This window comes from Miniopterus schreibersii, assembly GCF_964146895.1.
Source record: "Miniopterus schreibersii genome assembly, chromosome: 11".
In the NCBI taxonomy this organism is placed as follows: domain Eukaryota; kingdom Metazoa; phylum Chordata; class Mammalia; order Chiroptera; family Miniopteridae; genus Miniopterus; species Miniopterus schreibersii.
The window spans coordinates 26,979,014-27,004,494 of NC_138111.1; the positions used below are offsets into that span (position 1 = coordinate 26,979,014).

The 25,481-nt window shown below is 48.5% G+C and overlaps 1 protein-coding gene across 1 annotated transcript; it reads left to right on the forward strand.

Annotated features, from left to right (window-relative positions):
* Nucleotides 1-13,129: 13,129 nt before the first annotated feature.
* On the forward strand, nt 13,130-24,231 carry LOC308564067 (uncharacterized protein; the record flags this gene model as incomplete). Its single annotated transcript, XM_081151773.1, is given in 7 exon segments — nt 13,130-14,064; nt 14,418-14,536; nt 21,983-22,135; nt 22,138-22,182; nt 22,185-23,122; nt 23,124-23,211; nt 24,146-24,231. Coding segments are annotated over 7 exon segments (2,364 nt in total).
* Between the last annotated feature and the right edge of the window lie 1,250 nt (nt 24,232-25,481).

Below are 25,481 nucleotides of genomic sequence, written 5' to 3' on the forward strand. Positions count from 1 at the left end.
TGTTGTCTCAGTTCCTGCAGGCTGGACAGCAGCCAGGGAATGTGGACACAGCCTCTTTGGGCTGGAGCTGCAGGCCAAGGGTGAGGCCAGACAACTGTTAACTCTGGGAAGGCCTGAGGGGAGGCTGGGTGGGGACAGCAGCTAAGGAAAGAGCCCTGAGTCTGGAGATAAGAGCTGTAGGCCACGCACACCCCTGCTGCCTGGCTGAGTGACCAGGCCAGCCCCACCCCCTCCCTGGGCCTCAGCTCCCTCCTCTTTTAGCGACAGTAAAGCACAGTGATTAAGAGCATGAGCTCTGGAACCACACGACTCATCAGCTCTGTGACTATGCACAGGTTACCTAACCTCTCTGTGCCTCAGTTCCTTCATCTGTAAAATGGCTAATAAGAGGATCTTCCCTCATAGGGTTTTCTGAGGATTCAGGAGTTAAGATTTATAAAGCACTTAAACCACTTACTGGCATGTTTGCCATCAATATGACTGCAGTGGAGTCTAAACTACGTGACTTGGGAGACGTTGTCACCTGAGAGTCTGTGGCCCCCTGTCCTGCAGGCCACAGAGTCCTCCAGGCCTGAGCCAGAGCTCCTGAAGCACGAGACAGTTCAGTCCCACGCTCCAGGAGCTGTGTGAGGCGCCGCAGGCAGACTTTCATCACTCGGGGGGTGAACAACTAACTGCCTCTGCATCCTCAGTCCTGCCGGCCGGAGCCAAGAGGTCTGGTGTTAGCCAGTGACTGCAGGAGGCAGGAAAGAGGCTGCCGAGCTCAGTGGGGCCAGGCCCAGCCCCAGCCTCCTGGGTTCCAGTTCAACAGCCTCGATGCGCCATAAGTGGCAGGCCCCTTGTCCCCGTCTCACCCTCCCTGCCCAGCAGCCTGGTCTTGCCATCCCTGCGGGTGGAGAATTTACAAAGGCAGGACCTGAGCAGTTGCAGACTCCCCCCCCCCCCCAATCCCCTCTGTTCATCCTAGATAAGCACGTGTCCATTGGACTCTCACGCCTCTGGGATGGGCGCCCCCTATCTCCCTGGGCAGCCATTCTGCGGCGGGCTTATCAGGCTGTTCTCAAAGTTCTTCCTCGCACAGGGCCTCCCCAAAGCTGCAGTGTCTGTGCCTGCACCCCCGAGACCACTGGTCCCCAGGGGCCCTCCCTGCTGTTCCCTGCCCTTTCCTCTCTGCTCCTTCCTGGGCATGGGCTCATCTCCCTGCCACTTGGAAGAATGTTCCAGCAGCTGGCAAGGCTGGTTCCAGGTGGCCTTGGGCAAGTGTCTTCCCTGACTCGGCCTGTTTCCTCCTCTGGAAAAGTGCCAGGGCAAGAGGCGACCCGAGCCACCTTCCCTCTCTGACCTCTGTGGGGGATGAGCTCTCGCAGGGAGGCCTCAAACCCTTAGTGAAAACCTCCTCTCAGTGAAAATGCCAAACATTCCTTCAGCCAAATTGGACTCAGAGGACAGCAGGTCTAATGAATCCTGGGGCTTTGGCCTCCCCAGGGGAAGCCACTTGAACTTTTAATGATGCTGGAGTGGAGAACTTTCTCCTGCCGCTTCTGGGGCCCTGGGAGCCCAGCTGCCTTCCCTAGGGCGCCTGTTAAGGAGGGAAGTCTGCTAGGAGGGGGAGGAACTTTCTCCTTCTGAACATCTCCAAGACTCGCAGGCCACAGCAGCCACCGGAGGGGCAGAGCCCTGCAGCCTGCAGACCGAAGGACTTCAGTCAGCACAGAGGGCCTCTCAGAATCACCCTGACCCCCCCTCACTGAGAGTTGGGGAAACTGAGGCCAGAGAAGTGAAGGGACTTATCTAAGCTCCCCCAGCTTTGTGGGCCACACTATCTAGCAGGCAATCAAGGCAGCACTATTCTTGGAGGGAGTGTATCCAGAGTGAGAGTCTGAGCTCAGCTGGGGACCTTCCACAGAGCTAAGAGGGAGGAGGCTGTGTGGATATGGATGACTTGAGGGAGCATGGATTATGGGGAGCCCCCACCCCTCTCACACACATACACAGAACATTATTTTTTTAGGTGCAGGGTGACTCCTCACCTGGACAGACAATAGGATCCCAAGGTGAACATTTTACTAGATGCTTTGGGCACTGCAGGGAAGGTGTTGAGAATTCAAACGTGACTGAGACCTTCTTGAAGGCCTGACTGGACACAGAGCTTGTAGGACCGATGACTTTAGAGGAACCTGTGGCTGTATTTAGGGATCCCCTTCCTCAGAAAAGCTGCCCCGTGGTGCTGTTGTTGTTTCTCCCATAGGATTGGGTCTTCTGCACACTCCACAAGCAACCTTCTTAGCTGTTAAGGACCAGGGTTCCAGACCACATGGCTGATGGATTAGCCTTTTGGAGTTCACATCATTTAGCTTTATACCCATAACTTTTCAGGGTGCACAGACTTATGCATGTTCTTGCATGTGTCTATGTACCTATAAACCAACATTGCTATGTGGGCAAACTCATGCATTGTAAAATATGTGCACACACACTCATGCACATATCACAGGCGCATACAAGTTTCAAACAACCTCACAAACTTGTGCTTATACTAGCGACAAGTGGTTCTTGGTTGTCACATTAGCAACAATTGTTTTTACTAATTGGTGGCACCACCTAGTGGTCACACCATAAATAAATCCGTTTCATATTCTGTCCCGAGAAAAGTTACAGTAACCTTGATTTTTGTTTATAGATCATAATTGGAACCCATGTGGTTAAATCCTCTGAGAGGGACTGAGAGGTGGAACTGAACCAGGCGTGACGCCTCCCTTGGAAAGCTGACCCTCAGTGCCCTGCTCCCCAGAATCCAACCTGAGCAACAGGAGGCCATGAGAGGGTAACAGAGGCAGAAAGGGGGGAGCCTTTCAAGGACTTTTGCCCTAAAAATCTGAAAAACTCCTGTTAGGCTTTTGTAGAACAATTTTCAAAGAGATAATAGCCTCCTGAGTGGTTCCCAAACTATCCCTGGTTGGATAGATGAGCTGATACGTGATAAAGCAAATCTTTAGCAATTGTAGAAACAAGGTTTTACGTATATGGCTTATCCATGCTACAATTTTTTTCAATCTTTCTATGTGTTTGAAAATACTCTCTCTCACACACAAATGTTTGGGGAAGAGTAGGTAATAGTTGGGGGGAGTAGGAGAAGAGAGTTTTCTAGACTGTCCCATGTGGTAGTCACCATCCACATGACTATGAGTACAAGGAAATGTGGCTAGTCTGAGTTGAGAGGTGCTATGTATGTGATACAGACTCTAAATTTCAAAATCTTAGGACACAAAAGAATGTAAAATACCTCATTAATAATTTTTTATCTTACTTATATGTTGAAAGGACAATTTTTGCTATATTGGGTTAAATAAAATATATTATTGAGATTAACTTCACCTGTTTCTTTTAACTTTTCTAATGTGGCTACCAGAAAATTTTAAATTACATACTTGACTTGCATTGTATTTCTACTGGACAGCGCCCTCTAGGGCATCCCGCCACCACTGGTCCTGTTCCTTTGCTCACTCACACCTGCGCCAGGGAGGCAGAGATGAATCAAACACAGTCCAGACCTCAGAGAGCCGTAGGTCAAGTCCTGGGGACAAGCCAAGACAGAGCGGAGAAGACCAGGTGATTTCAGTATCTTGGGAACCTCAGTGGTTTCCTTGCCTGTGAGTGTTCACTTGGTGCCTTTTGCATTAGACTTTTGGATTCCACCTTCCTAGAGAACCCTTGAAAATACATGGGGGTATTTGAGGTTGTCAGGATTACTAGGAAGGTGGGGTCAGCACTGCGCATGCAGAAACCAGGGATGATAAACATCCCACAAGGAGCAGGAGGATCCCACATGAGGGAACATGTCCAAAATGCCAGGAGTGTGCCTGCTGAGAAACCCAGAAGTAGAAGAATGGCACACTTATGCCTGCCCGCTGGACAAGGACTCCGAGGCCTGCTCTCCAGCCCACACAGGGCAGCACCGTTATGTCTCTGGAGGCAAAAACGAGGAGCTTCCTGGGGTACTGAGTCACATAATCTAATTCTGTATCTTCTTAAGGGTGGGAAAAACACCCTGGGACAGCCAAGGACACCCAAGGGCTTGGTTCCCAGCAAAAAACCCATCTGATTATGTAGACTGTCAATGGCAGTATTCAATTAGCCCAGCCTAATTGGCCCACTGGGAGCCTGTCTCTAGAGCTCAGGGTGCCAGCCTCCAGCATCAGGCCCTAAAATGCCACAGGAACAGGAATCTGGGGGTGGTGCCCAGTAAAAACGAGTCATCCCTCTGGTCTCATCTCAGGCGCTGGAGCTATGGGAGATGGGGGGTGTGGGTGGGTGTCCCACATAACTCTGGTTGAAGGACAAGAAGGTCCCAAAACTCCGCAGGTCCCAAAAGGCCTTGGCTGAGGGACAGGTAAAGGTGTGAAGAATCAGAGGGAGGCGGACTTGAATAAACATTTCACCAAAAAAGCTGTATGAACAGCCAACAAGCACATGAAAATATGCTCAATGTCACTAACCATTAGGGAAATGCAAATCAAAACTACAATGAGATGCCATTTTTTACCCATTAGGGTGGCCACTGTAAAAAAAAACACAGAAAATAATAAATGTTAATAAGAATGTGGAGAAACTGGAATCTTTGTGCACTGCTGGTAGGAATGTAAAATGGTACAGCTGCTGTGGAAAACAGTATGGAGGCTCCCCCAAAATTAAAAGTACAGTTACCATGTGATCCAGCAACTCCACTTATGGGTATATAAGAAAAAAATTGGAAGCAGAGTCTCGAAGAGCTATTTGTTCACCCATGTTCATAGCAGTACTATTCACAGTAGCTAAAACGTGGAAGCAGCCCACGTGTCCATCAGGTGATGGATAGATACCACAGTGTGGTCTATACTCACAGCAGAGCATTATTCAGCCTTTAGAGGGAAAGAAGTTCTGCAATATACTGTACCATGGATGAAACTTGAGGACATTACGCTAAGTGAAATAAGCTAATCACAGGAAGACAAATACTGCATGATCCCACTTATGTGAGGCACCTAGTGTAGTCAAAATCATAAAGACAGAAATTGTAATGGTGGTTGCCAAAGGCTAGGGGGAGGCATACATTTTCAGTTTTACAAGATGAAAAGAGTTAAGGGGATGGATGATGGGGACGGTTGCACACAAATCTGAAAGTATTTAATATTTCTAAACTATACAGTAAAAATGTACAGTTAAAATGATAAATTCATTTTGGTAGGGTTAGGGCTCAAGATGGTAAATTTTATATTATGTGTATTTTACTCCAATAAAAATACGTATGTATAATAAAACTAAATAAAATAAATGGAGCAACATAGTACTGTGTTCTTATGAAAATTCTGAAAGTTTTTTTAGAACTTGTCAAGCTGATTCTTAAATACATATGAAATCATCAAGGCACTTATGAAGGGCAATAACAAGGCAGGAGTGCTCATCTCACCAGCCATCAACAATTATTCAAAAGCTATTGTTAGTAAGACAGTGCAATAATGCTGCAGTGATAGACAAATAGGCCATACTAAAGAACTCAGAAAAGACCCACATGTACGAGGAAATGTTATTTATGACACAGCTGGCATTGCAAATTGTTGGGGAAGGGATGGTATTTTCAACAAATCTACTAGGGATATTAGTTAGGCATATTGAAAAATTATATTGGGAAAGATTTTTCTGACATGGGGACTTTTGAGCTGAGATCTGAATGAAGAGTGAGCCGTGTAAATATTTGAGCTGGAGGTGGGGGGTGCAGGAGTTTCCAAGTAGAAGAAACAAAAAGCTCCAATAAGAATGAGTGTGGCCTGTTTGGGGAAGGAGCAGTACGTGGTCACAGGAAGAGCGTGGGGGGGATGGTCACCACCAATCGGGTGGCCTAGGATAGATGATGTTGGATGGGACCGGCTGGTCCTGGTAAAGAGGAGAGAAGCAGGCAGATTCAGCATATGATCCGCTAGTGAAGTCACTAAGACTTATCGATGGAGTGACTAGGTTGGTAATGGGAAGAAAAGTAAGTATGATTACTAGGGATTTTAGCTAAAAAGGTACTCGAGCTGTGGGAAGGCTGGCAGGTTAGAGGAGTACCAATAGCTTCGTTTCAGCCAAGCTACCTGGCAGTGCTAACACACATCTACGTGGATAAAGGATGGGAAGCCCGAAGTCGATACGATTTCCACCCTTGAGAAGAAACTTGTTTTCCTCGCTAGGGGACTTTAGGAATTCTCTTCAGTGGGGCTCTGGAATACGTCTGGGTGTGCGCGGTTTTGTGTATTCCTTCCATCTGTTCGATGGGCCCCTTCAATCTGTAGGGTAACATGTTACTTCAGCCCTGATCAATTTTCTTCTGACAATACAGATTGATGATGATGATAAGTAGATAATAAATAATTCCTTCCCCTGGCCCCCATTCTTTCCATTCGACCCACCTCGAATTCCTGTTATTTGGGATGGAAATGATGAAACTATAGCTTGAAATTTCTTTCCACATATTTATTTACCTTTTTACAGGGCATCTGGAAGTAGTCCTTTATTCACCCCGTGGCTCGATAATCTGCTCTTCAGATGTATCCCTTCATACTCGGCTAACCCATGGAGGTTTCTGTGGGGTTTTGGTTTTCATTGCAACAACTGACAGAATCTCTAATTAATTATTTTTTCATATTAGCTTGTTATTTTTCCATGGATGAAAATTTCTATTCTTGTCCCTCTGGTGGCATTAATAGATTTCTCTCAAAGTCTTCTGCTTATTTTATTTCCCCTTCAATGTTATTTCCTCTGGGTTGGGTTTGGTTTCTCTCTTCTCTGGTGATGCTTAATCTATTGGTAGGCGCACCTTCTGATTTAAGATTCCCCATTGGCCTGTCTGTGGATTCAGCTTCCATTTCCTATCTCCAGGAACTATAGTGGAGGGGCAGGAGCGTTCCAGGGATGACATCATCTGGGCTTGGCAGCTCCCCGTTCCTGCAGGGACTTTTCTGAGTCTCTGGGTCCAGCATTGACAATGATTGACTCAGTCTGAGGGCAAATATCTCATGCTCTCTACCTGAACCTTCCCACTTGCTGCACATTAGAGCCCCTAACCACCCATCCTGATGGTTGCCTCCCTAACCTTCCTCCCACCCCTGGTAACTGTTGCCTCTAAACTGAGAACACCCCCCAAACCATTCCCCTTGTTACAGTAATTCCTTCCTTACTTTGGCCATGGTTTCCTCCAACAACCCAATCTCATTTGCTTAACCATATTTCAGGGATATCTCTTTCAGGGTGGCACTTTCTCTGGTTTTCAGTGCTAGTAAGAATGTATTTTCATTTAAACTTATACAAGTTCTATCTTCTACAACTTTTCAAGAAAATCTCCAAATAACTGTTGAGCCTCCAAACTGGGCTGGTGCCAAGGACTCAGGACCTTACTTTCTGGACCAACGTTGGGACACAGCTTTCTGATTTTAAGTTTACTGTTATAAAAGTCCATACATATTCATTAAAACTAAAATATATTTGGGTTTGCCCTCACTGAAAATGACAGAAAGATAATTATAAAGCTTAGAGAAAAGGATATATCAATGAATAGACAGCTGGATTCTGAGAGAATAAATTCTTTTAACACAAATATGGTCTCTTTTCTCCAAGCCTCCTAGCAGTGAAAAACTAGTAGAGCCCAAGGTGGCAGGATAGACAGACACATAAATGGGGCACGCAAATTTTATGTCTACCAGATTCCTAGATCTGTCATCCTGCTGCCACAGTGAGCTGTCTGGGCCTGAGCCCTAGAATTCAGGACTTCACATCGGTTCCTACCACCCCCAGCCCTTCGCCAAAGAAGGGCCTGATGCCCGCCAGGTGGAGCCCAGGAGCTGGAGCCCATCCGCTGGCCCCCAAGTCAATTCTGCGCATCGTGACAAGGATAAAACATTATGAGGAAGAAGTATGTATCCCAGAAGTGCAAGGAAAGTTCAACTTTAGGAATATATATATATATTGATTAAAATCACTTCATTAACATATTAGAAAGAGAAGAGCTATATGATCAGGATATAGTAAAAGACCTGGATTAACAGAGAGACAAATAATGTTTCTAGATGAGAAAACTTGACTTTATAAAGATGTCAATTATGCCTCCAGATTTGTCAACAAATTAAAGGCAAAATTCCAGAAGAATTTTTATGAAATTTGACAAACTGATTGCAAAATATATCTGGAAAAGAAAATGCGTAAGGATAGCCAAAAAATTATTGGAAAAGGCTCATAAGAGGGAATTTGCCCTAGCAGATACCAAACTCTATAAATTTCCAGTAATTAAAAAAGGGCAGTAAGAGACAATAAAGTTTCTTTAGAACATTACAGTGGGTCTAAAAAGAGACTCATAAATATATGAGAAATTAGTATACAATAAAGACAACATTTAAAAATTAGTGAGAAAGGAATTTTTTAACAATAAATTCTGTTGGGGCAAGTAAATAAACGTACCCTACCTCACTCACTAAATAAATAAATCCAGATTAAAATAAGAGTAAAAATTTAAAACAAAACTCGAAAAGTATTAAAAGAAAATAAGAAGGGAAAATTTAAAACCTTGGAAATATGAAGGAAGACATGAAAGAAAGAAAAAGAAAAAGGGAAGGAAGGGAAGGAGGGAGGGAGGAAGGGAGGGAGGGAGGGAGGGAGGGAGGGAGGGAGGGAGGGAGGGAAATAGAAAGAAAAAGAAAGAAAGAAAGAAAGAAAGAAAGAAAGAAAGAAAGAAAGAAAGAAAGAAAGAAAGAAAGAAAGGGAGGAGAAAGAAAGAAAGGGAGGAAGAGAGAAACAAAGAAAGAAATTTGACTACCCAAAATAAACCTCTGTGTAACAAAATACACCATAAACAAACAAAAAAGAGAAGTGACAAAATGTTTGCCACCATGTAATAGACAAAGGAATACTATAGAGACTAGATAAAGGACTCCTAGAAATCAATCTTTTTCAAAATTTGATAAATGGGCACAAAATATGGTGAGACAAGGGTGGGCAAAGCAGTGTCCTAGAGCTAACCCAGGGCCATGCTCTGCCTCACTAGGTGACTCCGTGGCCTCTCTAGGGCGGTTTTCCTCTCCATACGATGGGGATTGGTCCAGATGGCCTATAGGACCTTCTTGCTCTGATAGCCTAACATGTTGTCTCTCTTCTTCCAGCTCACTCCTCCATTACACTTTTTCCAGATTTTGCATTTTCTTAAGATCCCTATGACAGTTGAGCCAAGACCTCTAACTCTCCTGGAAAGCAACTCTGCCTATCATTTGTTTACTCACTCACTCCTTTTAAAATTTATGCTTTGATAATAGCTTATGCATTCATTTAATTGTTCATCCATCAGTCATTTATTCATTCCGTAAACATTCCTGGGCCAGCACTGTCTGGGGACTTACCTGTGAGGATGGATCCCGGCCCTGAGCCACTTCCTCCAACTTTTTCACACCAATTAAGATTTCTAAATAGACTTTGTGTAATTGGGTCTCTGGGACATCATCCCTGAAGCACCCCAAAGTTTCTAAGTTGGGCACATTTCCCCTGTCCCTCTAAATTGCCTTGGGGACTGTGCCGTCCCTTGGCACACAGGGATCTTTGAAGGGTGCCTCTGATTTTGCCTGCTCTCCAGGAGGCTATCATCCAGGATGGAGCTGGGAGCTGTCCAGGCCAGGGGATCCCTGGCTGCCCACAGTAAACTGGGGACCCCATTCAGCCTCGAGCCCAACAATTTCCTCATTCTACCAAGCCTGACACTCTCCAGAGAACCCAGCTGGAGTCTACGCGCTTTGTCTAATTCCACCAAATTCTAAAAGTTCCACTTAATTCTCTCAAGTTGCAAACTCCTCACTGAATTCTACGGAAGTCTAGGCAGGGTGCTCAGTTTGGAAAGCTGGGTCAGCATGAAACCTCACGTCCTCCCACCTGGATTTGGCCCTGTTTTTTGACATGCATTCCCCCAGCTCCTGCCACAGAAGGTCCCTGGCCTCAGACCCTCTGAAACATCACTCAGGAACCCAGGGATATGCATCTGAAAGAGCCTGAAGGTAAGTGAGAAAATGGGGATGTGGGGGCAGAGGAAGGAGCCCCGGCTGGGAGTCAGGAGCACAGGGAATTACTGGAGTCTCGGCTTCCCCCTCTAACCCACTGTGTGATGCTGGGCAAGCCTCTTCCCCTCTCTGGGCCTCTGTTTCCTCACGGATAACAAGGAGGTGGCCTTGCTGGTCTGTAAGACCCCTCCCAGCTCTGTGGTGTCATGTAAGCTAAGAACAGCTCACATTTGGCAGCCTGCTCACTCCCAATTTGTCGTAGGCCCAAGAAGTCACAACAAGACAGGAAGAAGTTGGCTGTGGCCATGCTGGGAGCTTGAACTTAGCCTTTAGGACCTGGGTGAGAAAAAGAGGGTGGTGGCATCCCTGTGGGCTGGCAGGGATAGGCAACAGGCAGAAAGTTCGGGAGAAAGGTGAGAGCCATCCTAGAGGCCTGTGGGGCACAAAGGAGAGAGTGAAGAAAGGTTCCCTGGGGGAGGTGGCATTTGAACTGATTTTCGATAGCCAGGAGAGAGAAGTGAAGGCAGAAAGGACACCGTGGGCTCTGCAGACAAAGTCCCCTGCTTGCTTTGGGGGCCAGAGCTCCACATCCTCTCTGCTCCCTTCTCCCCGCAGGCCCCGTCCCCCAGCTGAAGGAGGGACAGTAGAGCAGGGAGGCTCCGATCCTCAGCACGCACACTGCGAAGCAGACAAGGCCCTCAGCTGGTCTGGTGACCTTGTCCCTGCTCTGAGGTTCCTTTGACCTACCGGCTCATCCTGGGTAGAGTATGCTCCCCACCTTCAGGGCTGCCTTCTCTAGGGACACTTCCACGGCCCCGGCCTGGTTTCCACGAACCTCCTCCCAGGGAGAAGCAGTCCTGCCAGTCCTCTGACACCCTGGCCCCAGGTCCAAGGGTCTGTAGGACTGCTTCTCTGTGTGTGCGTGCGTGTGCAGTGTGTATAAGAGAGGGCAAGGTGAGAGTGCCTGCTACATATGCACACGCTCATGTGAATGACTGTTCATGTACACACATGAGCCTATGTGTGCATGTAGACTCCTAGGCACATATGTGTGTACCTGGGTGTGAAACAGGTTTTTGTGCATACACATGTAGGTGGGTGCATATATGTTGGCCCTATGTGAGTGTATGTGTTTGCCAATGGCTGCAGATGTTTGCTAGTATTTAGGGGATAAATTATAGTATAAATTTACTGTATGGAACCATATAAAGGGAGCCTGTGGTCACAGGGGCTGCAGGAAAGCACAATGCCACCTCTGTACTTCGGCCAGCCCTGGCTCCGTGCCTGCTGCTGTTGACACTCTGCTGAGAGGGAGCCCCTCCAGGAACCCAGCCTCAGAGTTTCCCAGCTGAGTCTTGGAGGAAGCTCAAAGCTCATACTCCCCCGAGCCCGCAGAGTCTCTATACACAATCAAGCTGGGCCAAGACCTTCTATCTGAAGTCCCAGAGCTAGGTCAGTGCCCTCCTTACTACAGAAATGACCCCTTACCCCCTGAAGGAGGGCCCAGAGCTCTGGACTCTGCATAAAAATATGTCTATGGGAGTAATGGGCTTCCTGTCACTAGAGGCTTGCAAACAGAAGCAGGGCAGGCAAGGCATGGAAATTGGAAAGGATTTCTACCTGGGAATGGTTTGGATTCAGTGACCCGGGAGCACGTGTTCTCAGTTGTTCCCCTAACGCCTAGTACAATGTCTGGCGTGTGGTAGGAACTCAATCACTTCTCGATTCTAGAAGGAATGAACAGGGGAAGACTAAATCGTCTCGTGCAAGGGAATCACTGCCAGGAACTGGTGCTCAGCCCAGACCCAGGCTTGGGCAGCATGTCCCATGGGTTTATTGACACCACGCCAAGCACTTGAAACACTAAGGAGAGACTGAATCATGCTCCTTCTCAGTGAGAAGATTGTAGGGAGGACATCAGAAAAAGACATCCATCTAGTACAGGAAAAGAACCACCAACATTTGGGGCTTGACAGAAGCAAAATATGCTCTGAGCATGGTGTAGGTGTCACAGTGCTGGGAGGACTGGGTTCTAGATTCACCTTGCCAGGGACCTGCATTGTGACCTCAGTTTCCCCACCTGAACAATGGGAGATCCCACGAGTTGACCTCTCAGGGTACTTTCTGTGCTGATGCCCTAGGAATTCATGAGGTCAAAGCAGCTTGGGCTCAGTCCCAGAGAAAATAGGTTTGGGGCTGAGCTAAGAATTTTAGCTCAAAGGGCCATGATAAAAGCAGATTCTGAAGGTCAATTCACACAGAGTAGCTGATGAAGCAGGCCGTGTGAAGGGGCAGGTGAACGAGCCCACTGAGTTCAGAGGCCAGCAACACCTCCAGTGCAAGGCTCAAGGTGTGCTTCATGCATGGAGACCCGAGCTGACCTGAGAGACAAATCAGATTTCTGTAGGCTAAGGGAAAAGGAGAAGAGCATTCCCATAGTGGGAACAGTGTAAAGCAATGGCTAGAGGCTTCCTTAAATCAGGAGTACCCTCAGACACCGGCTAGCACATTGGTTCTCAAAGTGTGGTACCTTGTCCAACAGCAGCAGATCACCCAGACCTACTGAGTCAGGAACTCTGGGGAAGGAGTCCACCAATGTGTTTTAACAAACTTTCCAGGTGATTCTGGTGCATGTGAGGATCTCTGGTCCAGCCCATTGAATATTTATCTACAGTAGGTTGATGGGTGCTCTGTAAAAGGAAAATTGTGGTCAAATAAGTTTGGGAATTACATGTTCTGCATGGCTTTTGGAAAGTCACAAATCACATTGGTGTATTAAAGGCTCTGAGAAGTCCTGTAGTAGAGCTTTATTTATTTTTGATTAATCCAGCGTTGTCTCAGTTTGACTTTTCAGTTTGCCTACTAACATTTCCATTAACACTCTCTTAGTGAAATGCTGATTTAAATCATTTTTCACGTTGATAAATTGCAGCCTAGAGGTACGGGGATTGCCCAAAGTCACAGAGAGAGTGTGTGTCAGAGCTGGACACACACTCATCCCGAAAGAGGCTCTGGGGGCTCCCCACCATCCCACACGTTCTTTCCGCCCATCGCAGCCGTGTGTTTCCCCAGAACCCTGAAGGATGGAGCTGGTCAACGGGACCGAGGGCTCTGAGTTCTTTCTGAAAGGATTCTCCGGCTACCCGGCCCTGGAGCGCCTGCTCTTCCCTCTGTGCTTGGCCATGTACCTGGTGACTCTGCTGGGGAACGCGGCCATCATAGCGGTGAGCGTGCGGGACGTCCGTCTGCACACGCCCATGTACTTCTTCCTGGGCAACCTCTCCATCCTGGACATCTGCTACACGTCCACCTTTGTGCCCCTGATGCTGGTCCACCTCCTGTCGGCCTGGAAGACCATCTCCTTCATTGGCTGCGCGATCCAGATGTGCCTGAGCCTGTCCACGGGCTCCACAGAGTGTCTGCTGCTGGCCGTCATGGCCTACGATCGCTACCTGGCCATCTGCCGGCCACTCCGGTACCCGGCGCTCATGAGCCACCGGCTCTGCGTGCTGCTGGCGGGAGCCGCCTGGGTCCTCTGTCTCTTCAAGTCAGTGGCTGAGACGGTCATGGCCATGAGGCTGCCCTTCTGTGGCCACCGCGTGGTCAATCACTTCACCTGCGAGATCCTGGCGGTGCTGAAGCTGGCCCGCGGCGACACGTCGGTCAGCGAGGCCTTCCTGCTGGCGGGCGCCGTCCTGCTGCTGCCCGTGCCCCTGGCGCTCATCGGCCTGTCCTACGCGCTCATCCTGGCCGCCGTCCTGAGGGTGCCGTCGGCGGCCGGGCGCCGCAGAGCCTTCTCCACCTGCTCGGCGCACCTGGCTGCCGTGCTGCTTTTCTACGGCACCGTCATCTTCATGTACATGAGGCCCAAGCGCCAGGAGGCCCGCGTCCCCGACGAGGCCTTCACGGTCCTCTACGCCGTGGTCACGCCCATGCTGAACCCCCTCATCTACAGCCTGAGGAACCAGGAGGTGCAGGAGGCCGCCAGGAAGGTGTGGGGCAGGGGGCGGGCCTCCGGGTGAGGGGGGCCCGCGGGTCAGCCACCTGCGAGGCGAGGACGGCGGGGGCGCAGGGCTGGGTTTCTGGAGTCTCCGTCCGGGGAAGGCAGCACCGAGCCCGCCAAGAGCGCAGAACAGCCCCCCGTGCGCCCGGCAGCGCCCAGCAGCGCTCCCTGCGTGTTTGCTCCGGCCCCCGGCGGCCTCCCGGTGGCCTCCCGGTGGCCTTCAGGTGGCCTCCCGCAGCCTCCAGACTCTAGTCTTCCTCCTCCTTCCAATCTGTCCTCCGAGGGGCAGGCAGCGGGGTCATTTTAAAAAGCACGTGATCTTGTCACTCTCCTGATTGAAACCCCTAAATGGCTTCCCCTGCTCTCAGGACAAAGTGCGACCTCTTCAGCAGGCAGCGAGGCCCTTATAAGCTGGCCCTGCTGGCCCCACACCCCCCTCCTGACAGCCACACACCAGGCAGCGGGGGGCCTCGTGTTGCCCAGCTCGGTGCTCTTCTTGGTTCTCCCCACAAAGCAGCCCCGACCCAGCACACAACTCCTCCTGTAAAAGGACTGCCTGACCCTCAAGGCCCAGCACAAAAGCCACCTCCACCAGGAAGCTGCCGCCCTTTGCTCCTCGCACTGTGCTCCTCCTGCTCTTTTTTCATGTTACTGTTAAGAGCAGGGAGTGTTGAATTCCTCTATTTCCCAAAGTCCAGCCCTGCCCGACCCCAGGCCCCACACAGGTTTCCGCAATAAACAAATGAACATGTCAATATAGGAATAATAATGGCAGAGCCTGGGGTTCTTCCCAAATCTGAGCAGAGCTGAGATGAGTGCACAGATGGCAGGCAAGGCTCAGTGCCCCTGGGAGAGGAGAGGAGAGGCAGTGATGAGGCCCCAAGTCCAAGATTTCCAGATCTGCCCAGCCACCAGGACACCAGTCACCTGGAGCAGCCCAGGGCCTCATCTTCCGTTAGTAGCAGCAGCTTCCAGTACCTCCCTGTGCGGCATCCAGGCCTCACCTGGCTTTGGGGAGTCCTGCTCTACCGCTCTTCACCCCACCCCCCGGGATCCTGCCATAGCTGACTCTTCCTGGTGCTCAGCCTCTTCCCAGTTTTCCTTTCTGAGAGCTAATGAGCACAGTAGAAGTGGACAGAGATTCTCACAGCATCTCCGTTCCCTGCCCCCTCTGGCCCAGTAGTATCATCTGTATGACGGGAGAGCTGGTCTTGGCCTCCAAGCAGGTAAGCACAGCCCTTGCTTGAGTCCTCAGTTCCCCTCTGTCCCTCTTTCTGCTTCTGTTGGTCAGAACAGAGGCACAGAGGAGAGAAGCACCCCCCTCCCCACACCTCAACCCTCTTGACCAAGCCAGAGGGAAGGCTGCCAGCCAGGACTTTCTGCTGAGCCTTCGATGACACTGTAGGAGTTTGGACTTCATCCTGTGGGCATTGGATTTCTTTTGTTAACTTTTAGAGAGGCCACTGATTATATACAATTCATCACCCATGAAATTGGTAGAGACTTTTTAAAATGTCTATTGTTAATTAAGGTGCACTGAAGTAGGTAATGACATATACTGCTGGTGGGGATGGGAGTAAATTGATATGAATTTCCTGAAAAGTTAGTTGGAATTGAATCAAGAGACTTCAAAACTCACCCTTTCACCCAACACCTCTACTTCTAGGAAGAAGACAAGTAGAGGCACAAAGAATTATGTAGAAGAATATTAATCGTGGCCTTATTTAGAGTAACAAAAAATTGTCAGAATCTCAATGTCCAACCATAGAAGAATGTTTAAATAAATTCTGGTGGAATCCAATGATAGAATGTGATATAGCCATTAGAAATCTTATTTTTTTGACAAATATTCGATGATGGAAAATGCTCACAATGTTAATTGCAAGAGAGTGCTGTTCTATGAGCAATTAGAAAGTGGCCATATGGTATTTGTCTTTCTCTGACTGGCTTATTTCACTTAGTATAATGCTCTTCAGGTCCATCTATGTTGTCAACAATGTCACCCCAATAAATTCAATAAAAATTTTTAAAAATAAATTTAAAAAAAAGAAAAAGAAAGAAAACAAATTATCACAATCATGACTTGTGTTCTTGATGAAAATTCCAAAAGCCAAATTATAATCTAATGGAAAATTTTACAGCAGTTGTTGCTTTATTTAAGGCTTTTTTTTTAGTCCCTAAACTGTGTCAAGTTATTTTTTATTGCGGAAAGGAAATAGGAAAGGAAAGAGAAGGAAATGGGAAGGGAAAGGGAAAAAGAAACCTGTAGAAACTCATGCACCTGACTAAATCTCGGAATTAATGATCCCTCACAAGTGCTTGGGGTCTCATATCCTATAGAGCAATTCGCTTTCCTTAAACTTCCATGAACCCAGGTCCTTACAACAATCCTGGAAGGAGACAGCCCGTTGCACAGACCAATACACCCAGGTCTAGGGCAAGGGAGTCATGGTCCCCAAGCCTCAGATCCAAAGGGCAGGACTGCAGTGAGATCCGTCTTCAGAGTCTCTGTACAGTGTCTCTCTTGTGTCCATCTCACCCCAGCCAGGCCCTCCTGGGACAGCACAAGGAACCCGGGGTCTCTGAAGCCCCACAGCTGCTGAACCTGCAAACTTGTGTCGTTGCAGAGTTTGAACTTTAAATTGGGCAGGGACTGCGAAGTCCCTGAAGGCAGGGCGCAGGCATGTTGTCTACGTGGCAGGATACCAAGAGGCTGGTCCTCATGGGCACGGCCCTGGCCCATCCCAGCACAGTGTGTCTGCTGGTAATGAACTGGGCACTTCCCAGCTCTGCTCTCGGACTAGCTCACCTGGCAGCCCGCTCCAGCTACCTGCATGCACTAACGCCACTGGGCTGAGAGGTAGAAGGTAAGGAGAATCCATAGCATGTTGACTATTCTCATTAAATCTTTTTTAAACATGTGAAAACCAGAATACCTGCTTGGGGAAAAGGGCATAATACTAATAAATTCAGCTACCACTGACTGATTCCTTACCATGAGCCAGGCTCTGTGCTGAGATCTTCGCATGCATCATCTCACTGGATCCCCACAATAACCCCACAAGGAAATATTATTTCCATCTCCATATTACAGGTAGGGAAGGTGAGGTTGAGGAAACTGTCAGTGAGTGGCCAGACTGGGACTTGGGCCCTGGTCAGTCTGACTCGAAAGCCACACTCACCTGCTCTGCTACACAGCAAGGAGGTGGTGAGGCAGGAATCCCAGACCCAGGCACGTCAGCAAAACTGGAACAGAAGTTTTCTTCTTGTTGAGTCACTGACCTTTCTTTTAAAATAATTTGTGAAGCCTAAATTAAGTATTAAATGCTTCATACTCAATTTATCAACCAATGAAATTGATATGCTATTTACCTTGAAAAGTAACCCTTCAGGGTTACTGTTAGACTTCAGGGTTGGAAGTTGCTAAAGGATGTGAGGAAATGTTTTGGAGGTTACGGAGTACCAGAGACCGCCTAATTGAATAGTTCCTTTTCACAAGAGGAGACATTTGACCAAGGTCATATAGCAGAATCAGACGAAAGGCAAGAATCAAACCCAGTTCCCTCACTCCCAGTCCAGTTCATGGCATCACCCTGCCTCTCAGGAGGTGTGAATCTGGGGACTGGAATTAGACAATTATTCTCAGAGACATTCCTATCTCTCTGTGAACCGGGACATGACAGAGTGTGAAACACTGACCGATAGGCACAGTGGTTTTTTTAGTGTATTGTGAAAGCCATCACACCCAAATACTCAGCTATATTTCCAGTTCTCCTCCTCCTGGGCATGCAGTAGGATTACACAGGGCCAGCAGGTTGTGGGCACATGTGTCACTACTGGGTCAGAGCATTTAACTGCTGGTGTGAGATGCTCTAGTGTGTGCTTCCCAAGTCATAAGAACTGGTGATGTCCCAGTTGGAGGAGCCTCCATCAGCCAGGTCTCTGAGGAGGAGACATGGAACGGAGCTCCCTAGAATCCTACAAGGGAGATGTAGCGTGAGAAAGAAATAAACCTTTGCCATGCTAAGCCACTGAAATTATGAGGTTGTATGTTACTGCAGTAAAACCTAGCTCATCTTAACTAAATCACAAAGGAAACAGCAGCTGCACCCTGATGTCCAATTCTGTGCCCATGTTGCAGAGTCAAAGCTGTCAGTGACCTGGCAGCATGGTATTTTCTCAACACAGACTTATTTGTTTGGGGCCATTAGCCTGTGGCCTCATGGGCTGGTCCTAATTTCCATGAATATGCTATTGTCAGACTCTTAAATTGTGAGGAAACCCACTCTTCTTGTGATTTAGCTCTTCAGAAAGCAGCTGTTACTATAGGTAGGGGACTGGCACCCCCACGGCTCTTCTCCCAGCAGTTACAAGAGCTCATCCTTCTGCTGGGGGGTGCATTGGGAGGGAGAGGCAGTCTCGGGCAAGACTTCTGGGATCCGGGTTTGGGGCAGAAGAATAGCAGTAGATGACAGTCACCAACACCTCCTGCGTGGCAGGGATGAGTCCCCGGGGTAGCAGCTGTGTGGGCGTCATGTTGTTGGGGTGGTGAATTCTATGGAGGCATCTGAGAAGGCCGCACAGAGGACGTGTGGGAGCTGAGCTTTAAGGGAAAGTGGAAGAGAAAGGCCACAGCGGGATGAAGACAGAGTATGAGAAGAAGGATGAGACAGTGGTGGGGTATTTGTCCATTAATGGGGAGTGTCTGGTGAGAGACATAGAGGGGAGTGAGGCAGGAGGGCAGGTCAAGCCTGATCACAAAAGCTCTCAAATGCCTCTGCCATTCCTACGGGGCCTTTCTGTTAGAGACAAAGATGAGGAAGAGAGATGCAGGGTCACCTTTCACTGCTTGAAAACACCCCCACATCCATGTCCACAGTCATAATTTGAGGTCAACATAGGTCTTTTTGTAGCAACGCGCCCAACAAAGTCCAAGTCCTTATCTTTGAATCTGAAATACTGTGGCACAATCCAGCCACATGAAGTCATAACCTAGGGGAAAAAAAAGATGCTTTCTTTTCACTTCTTTCCAGATTTCAGGTTTTACTTTGTCTTTATATCCCAGACTCAAAAAGAATCTCAGAGGTTTCTAAAGCCCAGAGAGAGGAAGGGATGTGTCCAAGGTCACCGAGAGAGAAAGGGAATGAGTGTGACCTCTGTTAGTGCAGAAGTCTGCATTTTCTGCACATATAGGTGCTCAACAAATATCCACTGAATGAGTGAATGAATGAGCCATCACACTCAGGCAATTCTTTATCTTTACACCAAATCTTAGCAAGAGAAACTCTGCACAGATAAGATTTAAGGTCAGTTACTGACCCAGATTAATCATCTGCCCATGTGTTCCAGGAACTTCCTTAGCAATCACCCTGATTCAGGCTGGAGGAGGGAAAACTAGCACAGGCTCTGGGGACAGAAGAGGTCATGGCAGGGTCTCTGAGGAGGACGACATGAAACAGAGCCCCCTGAAACCTACAATGGAGATGTAGCATGAGAAAGAAAGAAACCTTTGTCATGGTAAACCAATAAAATATGAGGTTGTATGTTACCGCAGCAAAATGTAGCTCATCTTAACTGAATCACAGAGGAAATAACAACTGCACCCTGATGTCCCGTTCTGTGCCCATATTGTAGAGAAAGCTGTCAGTAACCTCACAGCTCTTGTCCCAGAGGTGTCAAGCACAGCCCAGCATGTGCCTTGTGGCTGAAGAGACAAATCCTTTGATCTAGAACCTCAGTAACAACATGTTAGTGCTGGGTGGCTCACCAGCACCTTCACATGTATGTTTCATCTGAGCTACACAGCAACCCCATTTCTCAAAAGGCAACTGAGTCTCAGAGAGATCATGTGATTTGGTCAATATCACACAGCTAGTTAGTGCTGAAGGTGGACACAAAGTTAGGTGGGGTTTTTTTTGTTTTATTTTTCTTTTTTCATTTATTTTTATTATTGAAAATATTATAGGTGTCTCATTTTTCCCCCCATTGACCCCTTCCATCTCGCTCCCACCCTCTCCCCAGGCCTTCACACCATTATTGCCCGTGTCCATGGGTTATGCATCTATGCATATAATTTCTTTGGTTAATCTCTTCCCACCCCTCACCCCCTTTCCCTCTTCCCTCTGAGATATGACCATCTGTTGCATGCTTCAATGTCTCTGAGTCTATTTTGTCAGATTCTTTTGTTCATTAGCTTTTTCTTAAAGAAGACCCTTCAACATTTCATGTAGTACTGGTCTGGTGGTGATGAACTCCTTTAGCTTTTTCTTATTTGTGAAGCTCTTTATCTGACCTTCAGTTCTAAATGACAGCTTTGCTGGGTAGAGTAATCTTGGTTGTAGGTTCTTGCTTTTCATCACTTTGAATATTTCTTGCCACTCCCTTCTGGCCTACAAAGTTTCTGTTGAGAAATCAGCTGACAGTCATATGGGTGCTCCCTTGTAGGTAACTAATTGTTTTTCTCTTGCTGCTTTTAAGATTCTCTCTTTGCCTTTAACCTTTGGTGTTTTAATTATGATGTGTCTCTGTGGGGCCTCTTTGGGTTCCTCTTAAACTAGGTTTTTTGAATCATGCATTGTTTATCTGTTGAGTGACTGCCCTTGGCAGCACTCTGCTGTAAGAAGTGCTGAAAGTAAGAAGACAGAGTCCTGCTCTCAACTGTAGTAGGGGAGACAGTACAGAGCACACTATACAAGAACACAGAAGGATGGCTAAAAGCATCAGAAGAGAGCAGGTAACTGCAGGAGCAGGAGGGAGAAGAAAGGAGAGATTGAGCTGGGCTCTGAGGAATGAGCCGGAATTCCCCCTGGGGAAGGGAGGGAGGACATGCTACAAAAGGGAACTTAGGCAAAGATGTAGCACTGGGAAAAGACAAGGTTTATTCAGAGAGGGTGAGCCCTCTGGCCCCACAAACAGGTAAATGCAATAAAGGAGGAAGAATGAGGGGAAAATCCATCCCTAAAGGTACCCAGGGCTCCAGTGCTGTCACAGGACATTGGCCTTACAGTCAATCCAGAGTGAAGGGGCTGAGGGAGGGGGTGATTATATCTTCTGAATGATAAGAGTTACACTCAGCTCCTATTTCTCCTTTAGACCAGAGGTCACCTGGGTCATAAGACAGCTTTCCCATCTAACGAAACTGCTGTGCCTGGGGACATTTCAGCTTCATCCTGTGAATACCTGACCCTGGCATTTCCCAAGGAGACAGTGAGACCAGCACAGAGCAGCAATGAAAGCCACCTGGGAGAAAACTGCGGCCTCTTCCCACCCCTCCCTGTATAAAGCTAGTCAATGGCTGACAACACCTCTGCCAGATTGGATCCTGATCTTCCCTCCTTGTGTGACAAAAGTGCCAATATCATCTATGCTAAAAAGCAATAGGGAGGTCAAGACAGAGTCACTCGGCTTTCATGACTAGGATTCAATCCTGTGACCAGTGGCTCTACTGGGATATGTATGTTCTTGTGTGTTGTTATAAAAATCAACGGATGGTCTATGATTCCTTAGGGAGTGATGACCAGAAATCAGGTTTACACACCCTGTGGAGTGGAAATGTTTGACCTTTAGGTGAGTACCATCCATCTGCCTGACAGAGCTCATCTCACCTAACCCAGGGAAGAAGGGAAGCCCTGGTGATAGGTGTGGCATCTTTCTGTCCACTTAATTTTCTTACTGCTGAGCCACAACTCCTAAACAAGACAATACAAAGTAAGCATTCAAAAAAATATTCAGCAGTATATGAATCTGAAATACTGTAGGCATGATTCAGCCATATGAAGTTATAACCTAGTAACCATGCTTCCTTTTAATAGTCAAGAGCTCTAAATTCCAAAGGAGGGTGTCAAACTCTAATCCTACTCTATTGTATCCCGAGCCTGCCCTGCGGGGAATGACAAAGAACCTAATGGACTAGAACTTGTCTCATCTCCCCTAGGGAGGTCAGAACTGCAGAGCCCAGAGGGCCAGCTTGCAGACCTTAAGTCTAAATCTCTCCTTATATATATGATGAAACTAAATTCCAGAGGTGGGGCTGACCTGCCCCAGAGCACACATTCAGGTTGCTTGGCTCTCAGGCCAGCCAGAGCTTTTTCCAATACTTGTGTGGTCCAGATTTGAAAGGAAGGAAAATGAGATGGGCGAGGCCAACCAGACAGCTGTGACAGAATATATCCTGCTGGGGCTGTGCGGCCACCATAACATAGAGATTGTCCTGTTTGTGCTCTGCCTGGGCATCTACTCCGTGAATGTGCTGGGGAACGCCCTCCTCATGGGGCTGAGCATGCTGGATCCCCGCCTGCACAGCCCCATGTACTTCTTCCTCAGCAACCTCTCTCTCATGGACATCTGTGGCACATCCTCCATTGTGCCTTTCATGCTGGTCAGCTTCCTGGAGGTCCAAAGGACTTCCATCTCCTTCCCTGGCTGTGCCCTGCAGATGTACCTGACCCTGGCGCTGGGCTCCACGGAGTGCGTGCTCTTGGCCGTGATGGCATATGACCGTTATGTAGCTATCTGCCAGCCGCTCAGGTACCCAGAGCTCATGAGTGAGCAGATGTGCGTGCGGATGGCAGTGCTGAGCTGGGGCGCAGGCTTGGCTAACTCACTGCTGCAGTCTGTCGTCACCTGGAGCCTCCCCTTCTGTGGCCACAATGTCATTAACCACTTTTTCTGTGAGATCTTGGCAGTGCTGAAACTGGCCTGCGGGGACATCTCTCTCAACGCGCTGCTTTTAATGGTGGCCACAGCCGTCCTGTCACTGGCCCCGCTCCTGCTCATCTGTCTGTCCTACCTCTTCATCCTGGCTGCCATCCTCAGGGTGCCCTCTGCTGCAGGCCGGCGCAAAGCCTTCTCCACCTGCTGTGCCCACCTCACAGTGGTAGTGATTTTCTATGGGACTATCTCTTTCATGTACTTCAAGCCCAAGGCCAAGGACCCTAACTTGGATAAGATTATTGCATTGTTCTATGGGGTCGTGACACCCTCACTGAACCCCATTATCTACAGCCTGAGAAACGCGGAGGTAAAAGCTGCCGCCGTAGCTCTGCTGGGAGGAAATCTGCTCTCCAGGAAAATGCCCTGCCTTTCCTGTTGTTCTCCTAGCAGGAGAGCCTAGGTTATATTGTGGCAATAACTTCAAAATTTCAGTGACTTTGAACCACAAAGGTTTATTTCTCTCTCATGCTAGAGGTTGGCTGGGGGGGGTCTGCTCTGTATTGTAGTCTTCACCCCTCTGGGACTCAGGATAACAGAGCAACTACTGGATCATTCCTGGTGACCACAACAGAAGGAAAAGGGAAAATGACAAGGCCTGCACTGACTGTGACCCTTCACTCTTCCACTCAGAAGGGGCATGTGACTTCCGCTTACATTTTACTGGCCATTACAAGGCACATGGCCACAGTGAACGTCAAGGGGGAGGGGAGGCACGCCTGCCACATGTCTGGGGTGAGGAGGACTGAGAAAGCTGTGAACAGCCTGCTGACTGCCACACTATCCCACCGTCACCCCAAAAGCTACCAGAGAGTTGCCTTCCTTTTCTCTGACCATCCGTCCTTCACTGGCTGATGCCAGGTTAGTCATCCCAGGAAAGCTCCCATTAGCTCACTCGTGGTGGCTTTGTGCTGTGCCTCCCAGAATTTCCTTCCCTAGATGGTTCTGGGTTAGGGTGAAAATTTGCATGAGATTTGGAAGGCAACACTGACGCAGCAGCAGACCCTGCAGGAGCACTCTCGTGCTGTCGCTGAGCTGCTGGCTCAGCTCGTTGTTAGTGCAGCCCCTCCAAGTCCCACTCAGCTGTTCTGAGTCCTGTGCCACCTGCAGCTCCATGGCAAAGAGTGCCAGCTTCTCATGCAGGTCACAAGTATCACTGAGATTAAGGGCAGTGAGGGCCAGACACAGGTTCCAGCTTGTTCTCCCAGGTGCTAGTGTGCCCTTACCCTCCCCCACTTCATCCCCACCAGCCCAGGTACCCACAATGACTTTGGGTCCAACACCAGATGCAGAGGTAACAGCTTTGCATAAACTTCTCTAAGTGCTCCCACAATTCTATAGGTTCCTTCATAAATCCCTGTATCACTCAGAGTGGTGTGCTATTTAGGTCAAACCCCAATTCATCATTCTTCTGATCAAGAACATTTGATAGCTCCCCACTACCACAGTGTGAAGTCTGAAATCTTCAGCTGAGTCCTCAGGCCCTCCAGAATCCAGGCACATGCGCACGCACGTGCACACACACACACACACACACACACCCTGCGCCTTCAGTCTGATGCTCCACTAACCCCTTCACACGCCACCCCTCACTACATCACCACACCATCTCCTGTTCATGCTGTTCTCTGGTGAGACCAGGACTATCTTAGACACCATCTCATCTCATTCACGCATCCTTTCCCAATGCACTTGGAAAGCGTTCTCTTTCCTTCCATCCCACAGCACCTTGTTGGAACATTTCACTCGGCATCTATTCCATTCTGCTTTGCATTCATGGTATTTCACCACCACGTGAGCTTTTTGAGGTCAGGATTCACCCAGGTCTGGCTCGTCTCTGCAGCTCCCACAGAGATTTCCCTATAGAAGTTTCACTGAACTGAATCATCACTCGGAAGCCCTCACAATGTCACCATCTGGGGATTGAGCCGGCATGCTGCTGAGCATTGTGTAGACAGACACAAGTGAGGAGCCGCAGTATCTGTTGGCCAAAGCCCTGTATTTCCAGAAGGCTTCGGTTGTTGGCATCTTTGGCTTCTCACCTACTGATACAAGTCAGGAGATAACCAAGGACCCTGTTTTGGGGCCAGGAGACCAGGGTTCCAGACCTGGTTCAGCTGCTCTGCCCAGCATGGTCTTTTTGCTGGGCTTCTCCCCAGAGGAACCCCACAGACCCCTCAAACATGCAAACTGAACTCATCATTCTGCCCTCCAAAGGTGGGCCACCAGCTCCCACAAATCACCACACCAGGAACATGGCAGTCACAGGCTTCCTCTCATCCCTCATTACTCCCTACATCCAATCAGTCACTAGGTCCTACAGAATCCACCTCACAATAGCTCCTAAATCAGTCCACTCCTTTTCACGGACGCTGCCTTAAGCCTTCCCACCTGCTTCTTAAATATTGCAGTGGAGGTGCCACTGGACTTTTATCGTCCAAACTCTCTCCAAAACCCATCTCTGCATGAGCCACCAAAACACTAATCTATAAAAACGAAAACAAAACACCAATCTGTTCATGCTACTCTCCTGCTTAACCTCTCCAGTGGCTCATTTCCCACAGGAGAAAAACCAGACCCCACCTATAGGTCCAACCTCATTACTGGCTGCCTGCATTCACCCCACTCCACTCACACACCCTCTCCCACCCAGGCACACTGAATTATTCTCAATTGCCCAATAAATATCAGTCTTTCCTTCCTCTGTGTCTCTCCCTTGCAGT